At 49.9% G+C, this 7,978-nt stretch overlaps 1 protein-coding gene across 3 annotated transcripts in view; it reads left to right on the top strand.

The window, feature by feature from the left end:
• Nucleotides 1-6,227, top strand: part of ZNF839 (zinc finger protein 839) — a 30,383-nt gene extending 24,156 nt beyond the window's left edge. For all 3 annotated transcript variants that reach the window (XM_023205659.1, XM_023205658.2, XM_023205657.2), the window contains 3 exons: nucleotides 2,286-2,423; nucleotides 2,566-2,695; nucleotides 4,853-6,227. In XM_023205659.1, the coding sequence (XP_023061427.1) occupies nucleotides 2,286-2,423; nucleotides 2,566-2,695; nucleotides 4,853-5,787 (1,203 nt within the window). In that variant the 3' untranslated portion in view covers nucleotides 5,788-6,227. The remainder of the gene's footprint in view (nucleotides 1-2,285; nucleotides 2,424-2,565; nucleotides 2,696-4,852) is intronic.
• Nucleotides 6,228-7,978: the final 1,751 nt, after the last annotated feature.

The following is a 7,978-nucleotide window of genomic DNA, read 5'->3' as shown; positions in this document are numbered from 1 at the left end:
TCCTCCCACATAAGCCTCCTGAGTAGCTGGGACTACAGCCGTGTGTCGCCATGCCCAGCTAATTTTTAAATTTTTCGTAGAGATGGGGTCTTGCTATGTTGTCCACTCTGGTCTTGAACTTTAGAGCTCAAGTGATCCTCCCTTCTTGGCCTCCCAAAGTGCTGGGATTACAGGCATGAACCACCACACCCAGCCCTGTTTTCTTCCTTATGTGGGTTTTTGGGGATGGATTATATAGGGGCCATTCTTTTTTTTTGAGACGGAGTCTCGCTCTGTCACCCAGGCTGGAGTGCAGTGGTGTGATCTTGGCTCACTGCAAGCTCCGCCTCCCAGATTCACATCATTCTCCTGTCTTAGCCTCCCAAGTAGCTGGGACTACAGGAATCTGCCACCACGCCTGGCTAATTTTTTCTTTTTTTTTTTGTATTTTTAGTAGAGACAGTTTCACCGTTAGCCAGGATGGTCTTGATCTCCTGACCTCGTGATCCACCTTCATCGGCCTCCCAAAGTGCTGGGATTACAGGCGTGAGCCACTACGTCCGGCCAGGGGCCATTCATTTTTGTTTGTGGTTGTTCCAACACAATTCTCATTTCAATGTCATTGTTATTATCAAATTGCCTTTAGCTACATTGGACTTTTTTGGGTGTTTTTTGTTGTTTTGAGACAGAGTCTTGCTGTCACCCAGGCTGGAGTACAATGGTGCCATCTTGGCTCAATGCAACCTCCACCTCCCGAGTTCAAGCGATTCTCCCACCTCAGCCTCCTGAGTATCTGGGACTACAGGTGTGCACCACCACGCCCAGCTAATTTTTGTATTTTTTAGTAGAGATAGGGTTTCACCGTATTGGCCAGGCTGGTTTCGAACTCCTGACCTCAAGTGATCTGCCCGCCTCAGCCTTCCAAAGTGCTGGGATTACAGGCATGAGCCACATGCCCTGCCTTATATTCTTAAATTATATATCATGAAAATGTAAGAGGTTTTTGCTAAGCCTCATGTGGATGCCCTGCACAGCAGTCACCTGTGTGTTTTTTAAACATGATACCCACTTGCTAAACTCAGAGACCAAGTGTGGGTATCATCCTGCCATGAAGCAGAACTGGCCACACACACGCTGTGCATGCCCTACAGAATCTGGCTTTTTGAGCAGCTCAGACTGTGCCATCGCCTCTTGGGAGCATGACAGTGGCTCAGTTTGTGAGGGGACACCGCCCAGGTTCGTCTGCGCAGAACCCACATGGCGTATTTTCTCCTTTAGCCTTGTTCTGCTGCCCTTCCTGCTGTGCCCACCCCCATCTCGTGCTCTATGGGGTTCTCTTTATAACATCCATGTATAAATGATAACAGCTGTCTCTTAACACTTTCACATCTGGTGTTTCTCATAGGCATTGCATATGGAGTCATCTCATCTTCACAAAAGCCCTTCCAGGCAGCTGTAATCTCTTGTCTGGATAAGTCAGGGAGATGGACAAGGGAGACTCAGGAGATGGTGGCTCACCAAGATCACCCAGGCCGTGGGCAGAAAAGCTGGGAACCAGCTCAGGTCCCCAGACCCATGACTTTTTACCAGCTAGGAAGGGAGATCTGGATGTGGGATAGGCAGGATCGTTCTTCTGAAGAGACCAGTGAGAATTCAGTAAAGGAGGGACAGTGGGAAAGAAAGTTACCGTGGTATCAGCTAACATTATTAAGCTTGTGATAGCATTAAAGAGACTGTTTTAAATTTTTTGTAAAGACTGTTCTGGGCTGAGCACGGTGGCTCATGCCTGTAATCACAGCACTTTGGGAGGCTGAGGCGGGCGGATCACTTGAGGCCAGGAGTTTGAGACCAGCCTGACCAACATGGTGAAACCCTGTCTCTACTAAAAACACAAAAATTAGCCAGGCGTGGTGGTGCGTGCCTGTAATCCCAGCTACTCAGGAGGCTGAAGCAGGACAATCATTTGAATCCGGGAGGCGGAGGTTGCGATGAGTCAAGATGGCGCCACTGCACTCCAGCCTGAGCGACAGAGCAAGACTCTGTCTCAGAAAAAAAAAAGATTGGTCTCCCCCTCTAAATTGTGCTCACATAGAACCTTCTAGTTTTGATAATGATCCATTTTTATCATCAGCTAGTCCATCTAACATTATATTGATCTTCATCTTTCTCATTGTTGAGATGGCACCTCACAGTACAAATTCACAGGATTTAATTCTGTGAGGTCGTTTAATTCTTGCATGTGAATGTACTTCTAGGGGTGTGTGCTGTTTGGGTGAAGTTTATTCTCTTGGCCCATTTCTTTTCAGGTTGCTGAGTCATTAGGAATCACAGAATTCCTGAGGAAGAAAGAAATACACCCAGACAACCTTGGACCCGAGCGCCCCAGCCAGGAGATGGATGGGGAGCAGCCAGAGGGAGCCGGCAGCGAGAAGACGGAACATGAGGTGGGCATGGCTGAAGTGGGTGCCAGGTGACTCTGTGCACGGTGAATTACTGGGGTTTGGCTTCTTCCATTCGCACCAGGAAGAGGAGGTACAGGTTTGCCTGTTTCTTCCTCTTCTAGCTGATTGGGTCTTCTCTTCATAGGCTGCGGAGGAGGGACTGGCCTCGGTGAAAAGGCCCAGAAGAGAAGCCCTGCCCAGTGACACCACTGAATCTCTTGCTGCTAACAGCAGAGGCCGGGAGAAGCCCAGGCCCTTGCATGCTTTGGCCGCTGGTGAGGGTAAAACACTGTTTGTGGGGTGTATCCATGGCCTGGCAGCCCTGCTGGCATGCACAGACTTGCCCAGGATTGCCACTTTTCAGGCTGGGTGACCTGTGCTGGATTTAGGGGGACGCTCTGGTTTCTCAAGTTTCATTCCAGCCTCCCAGTGTTCTATCATTCCAGATTCGTTCCCTGCGAGTCTTGAGGTCTTCAGGGTTTTCTAGAGTGCCTTGTTAAAATGGAGAGCCACAGGCCAGATACAGTGGCTCACGCCTATAATCCCAGCACTTTGGGAGGTCGAAGCGGGCGGATGACCTGACATCAGGAGTTCGAGACCAGCCTGGCTAACATGGCAAAACCCCGTCTCTACTGAAAATACAAAAAAACTAGCTGGGCATGGTGGTGTGTGCCTGTAATCCCAGCTACTCCGGAGGCTGAGACATGAGAATCGCTTGAACCTGGGAGGCAGGAGGTTGTAGTGAGCTGAGATCGCACCACTGCACTCCAGCCTGGGTGACAGAGTGAGACTCCGTCTCAAAGGAAAAGAAAAAGAGAGCCACCAAGTGGTGGTGAGCAGGCTATATACCAGGAGGGTCCTGAGAGGTGGTTAGGCCGAGATGGGTCCCAAGGGCACATCCATCTGTGGCTTGACTTTCATGAGACTTCGCTGTACGTGCCGGCTGAGATTTAACATCTGAAAACAAGACAGGGTCTGGCTATTATTCTAGCTTTAGCCAGAACCTACCAACTAGGCACTTAAAAAATTATATATATATTTATGTAAATATATATTTTATATATATATGCATTTATATATATAAATTTTGTTTTTCTGAGACAGGAGTCTCGCTTTGTCTCCCAGGCTGAAGTGCAGTGGCACAATCTTGGCTCACTGCAACCTTTGCCTCCTGGGTTCAAGCAATTCTCCCACCTCAGCCTCCCCAGTAGCTGGGATTACAGGCACCCACCGTCATGCCCAGATAATTTTTTTTTTTGTATTTTTGTAGAGATGGCGTTTTACCATTTTAGTCAGGTTGGTCTCAAACTCCTGACCGCAGGTGATCTGCCCACCTCGGCCTCCCAAAGTGCTGGGATTACAGGCATGAGCCACTGCACTAGCATTTTTTTTTTTTTTTTTTTTGTGAGACAGAGTCTTGCTCTGTCACCCAGGCCGGAGTGCAATGGCGTGATCTCTGCTCACTGCAACCTCTGCCTCCCAGGCTCAAGCAATTCTCCTGCCTCAGCCTCCTGAGTAGCTGGGATTACAGGTGCCCACCACCACATCCAGCTAATTTTTGTATTTTTAGTAGAGACAGGGTTTCCCCATGTTGGCCAGGCTGGTCTTGAACTCCTGACCTCCAATGATCTGCCCGCCTCAGCCTCCCAAAGTGTTAGGATTACAGACGTGAGCAGCCACCATGCCCAGCCTGATGGTGATTCTTAATTGGGGCATGTGTTGGAATCACCTAGGGAGGTTATTGTGAAATACAGGGGCCTGGACCTCTGGGAATTCCAGGTCTGTGGGTAGGGTTGTTGGGAGGGTGTGGATGTAAGTATTTGGAAAGGCCTCTTTGGGCAATTCTCCAGCTCACTCTGATGAAGAACCACCAATCATTCATTCAGTGTTGGCATAAAATCACTGTTGCTGGGTGTGGTGGTTCACGCCTATAATCCCAGCACTTTGGGAGGCCGAATCGGGTGGATCACAAGATGAGGTGTTTGAGACCAGCCTGACCTACATGGTGAAACCCTGTCTCTACTAAAAATACAAAAATTAGCTGGGCATGGTGGTGCATGCCTATAATCCCAGCTACTCAGGAGGCTAAGGCAGGAGAATCACTTGAACCTAGGAGGTGGAGGTTGCAGTGAGCCGAAATCGTGCCACTGCACTCCAGCCTGGCGGACAGAGCGAGACACTATCTCAAAAAAAAAAAAAAGCACACTGTCGAATGGCTCTTAGAGCACATTTTCAGTACAAAATCCGTCTTTGTGAATAGATAACAGGGATGGATTTTTAAAAATTGCTACCAATCCCAAGGAGCAAGGAGCATCAATGCTTTGACTTCCCTGCAGGGCAGGTGACTTGGCCTCGCTGGTTTTGGATGGTGAGTGCAGTGAGTGGGCCATGACACAGTACACGCATGTTCACCTGTTTCCCAAAATGTTTAGGTTTTGCCCCTCCAGTAAATGGCACTGTCTCTCCCCATTCTGAAGAAAGCCATACAACGACGGTTTCTGGTGGCGAAGGGAGCATGTTCCAGGCGGGCCCGCAGCTTCATGCACTGGCTGACTTAGCCAGGAGTGGGTCTATAGGTGCTGCTGTCTCATCCCAGGATGTCAGTGGGCTGCCCCTTTATGCTCAGTCAGGAGAGTCTAGGAGGCTGACCCAGGCACAGGTGGCAGCGTTTCCTGGAGAGAATGCTCTGAAACACTCTTCAGACCAGGATACCCGGGACAGCCTGAGGAGCCCGGGTTTCTGTAGCACCTTGTCATCTGCTGGCGGAGCAGAGTCCCTGCTGCCTGGGAGGCCTGGACATGCAGAGGCAGGACACCTCGGCAAGGTTTGTGACTTCCACTTGAACCACCAGCAGCCCAGCCCCAGCGGCGTCCTGCCTACGGAGGTGGCGGCCCCTCTGCTTGAGAAAATTTTGTCAGTGGATAGTGTGGCAGTAAACTGTGCCTACAGGACTGTGCCCAAGCCAGGGCCTCAGCCTGGCCCACATGGATCACTGTTGACTGAAGGGTGTCTCAGAAGCCTTTCGGGGGACCTGAACCGGTTCCCCTGTGGGATGGAGGTGCACTCTGGCCAGAGAGAACTGGAGAGTGTGGTTGCTGTCGGCGAAGCCATGGCTTTTGAAATTTCCAATGGGAGCCATGAGTTACTGTCTCAGGGACAGAAGCATATTTTTATTCAGACTTCCGATGGGTTTATCTTGTCCCCTCCAGGTACAATAGTGTCTCGGGAGGAGGACTTTGTCATAGTGACCGATGCAGAGGGGCGTGCCCTGCGGAGGGGCCCACCAGAAGGAGTTCCCGTAGAAGCTGTGGAGGCGTTCCTCACCGTGGAGCCAGAGCCCTCACAGGGAAGAGGAGTCAGATCCTAGATTTGTCTGATTTTATCCAGAGAAAGTCTGTGGCAAGCAATGTGTATTTTTCTAGTGTGGATATTGCAGGGATGAACCTTTTATTTATAAAGAATGTCTTTCTACCCTGCTGTCTACATTTTTTTATGGAGCTTGTTGTAACAATAGCAGATGTTGCCTCATCAGGAATCCCTGTGGCGCATCTGATGCTCATGAGTTTTCGTGATGGTGATGAGTGGCGTTACACTGTCACCTGATGATTGGCCCTGCCCTGTTCCCTTCTCTTCTGGGAGATGTGCTGCTTTTCCACCAGACTGGCTCCATACTAGCAGCTTCTTTTGGGTTCAATTAAAAAGAAAATAAGCCAGTCATTCTGGGCAGCATTTTATTGATAGGAGGGGAAAAAAGTCATTTCTATTTGCATGATTTTTTAAATTAAATTAAATTAAATTAATTAATTTTCAAGACCAAGTCTCACTCTAGCCCAAGCTGGAGTGCAGTGGCATGATCTCGGTTCACTGCAACCTCTGCCTCCTGGGCTCAAGCGATCCTCCTGCCTCAGCCTCCTGAGTAGCTGGGACTACAGGTGTGTGCCACGGTGCCTGGCTCTCCTCACATTTTACAGATGAGGAAGGTGAGGCATAAATGATGGGGGTGACTTATTTGAGGTCCACAGCAAGATGATGCTCAGGGTAGAAGCCCAGTTCTTTGATGTCCCACTTGGAAAGTCACGGCGCGGCGTATCTCAGTATTTCCACGGGCTGTGTTATGGGGAAGGAAGGGAAGGGCCATTTGTCCACACATGGAAGAAAGCATTCAAAGGGAGCAGCAGTTCTCTCCCCGCACCTTGCAGAGACAATCAGGAGAAACCCCAAGCAGAGAGCACGCTGCTCAGGGACAGAGCTGGGCTTGCGGGGACGTGTTGCCCCAGGGATGTGCTGTTTCTAGGTCCTGCCCTGGAGGGCGGCTGTATTCTCAGAGAGCCGGCATTTCCTACAGCCCTTACAGTGACCGGGGCATTTCCTACCCTCACTTGATCTCAAAGCCGGGGCCGGTAGGAACAGAAAGGCAGGTTTTCTAGCAGGCTGCAAACGGCCAGCAGGGGAGCAAGCCGCGGCTGCCTGAGCGTGGGGTGGTCAGCTCAGGCTGTAGTTGGGTCCTGTAGACTCAAGGCCACTTCTCAGGAGTCCAGAGTCCCATGAAACCACCATGAGTGCCCTCCTGGGATCCTGGAGATGTAGACAGAGCCCTCTTGAGGATCATTCATAACCACTGTCAGGCAATTGACACAACATGCTGGGTCGAATATGACCGGGGTCTGGATGAGGCCCTGGTAAATATACATTTATTTTCTATCTATAGGACACTAATGAATACCCCAACACATCTTAATTTCACCACTGTGTATGTGCTACTGTGAATGGATGGTCAATGTAACTGTGCAGAAAACCACAACAAATAAACCTTTGTTCCACTGGACAGAATTGAAGACACAGGAGGCTCTGAGAGTGGTCTCCTCATGAATCGGCCACGTGCCTGTTGAGTGCTGCTGTGTGCCAGGCTCGGGACTGATGGCAGTGAGCGGGACTCATGGGCCCTACTCTTTAGGAGCTCTGTGCCTTATCCTCTTCCAGCTTGGCCTTTGCGGAGTTCCCCAATACAGCATAGAGACAGATGTATGCACAGCTTCCACATTACAACCCCCTTCTAATAGACGTAACCTAGGAGGCTGAGGTGGGAGGATCGCTTGAGCCCAGGAGTTCAAGACCAGCCTGGGCAACTCAGTGAGACGCCATCTCTACTAAAAATTAAAAAAAATTAGCCCAGTGCAGTAGTGCACACCTGTAGAGAAAAAGAAAGAAAAAAAGAAATAGACATAACCTTATTTATGAGAGAATGATAAATGGAAATTTCCTTTTCTCATAAAGAACTTTGTTTTGTATACATAGTACTTTCAAATACTTCAAATACTCAGATTAAGAACAGGCGTGGCCAGGCGCGGTGGCTCATGCCTGTAATCCCAGCACTTTGGGAGGCCGAGGCGGGTGGATCACCAGGTCAGGAGATGGAGACCATCCTGGCTAACACGGTGAAACTCTGTCTCTCTTTAAAAAATACAAAACAAGGCCGGGCGCGGTGGCTCAAGCCTGTAATCCCAGCACTTTGGGAGGCCGAGACGGGCGGATCACGGGGTCAGGAGATCGAGACCATC

Source organism: Piliocolobus tephrosceles, chromosome 6 (genome assembly GCF_002776525.5).
Source record: "Piliocolobus tephrosceles isolate RC106 chromosome 6, ASM277652v3, whole genome shotgun sequence".
Classification (NCBI taxonomy): domain Eukaryota; kingdom Metazoa; phylum Chordata; class Mammalia; order Primates; family Cercopithecidae; genus Piliocolobus; species Piliocolobus tephrosceles.
The sequence above is the reverse complement of the archived record's forward strand: the minus strand, read 5'-3'. Positions and strand labels throughout refer to the sequence as shown.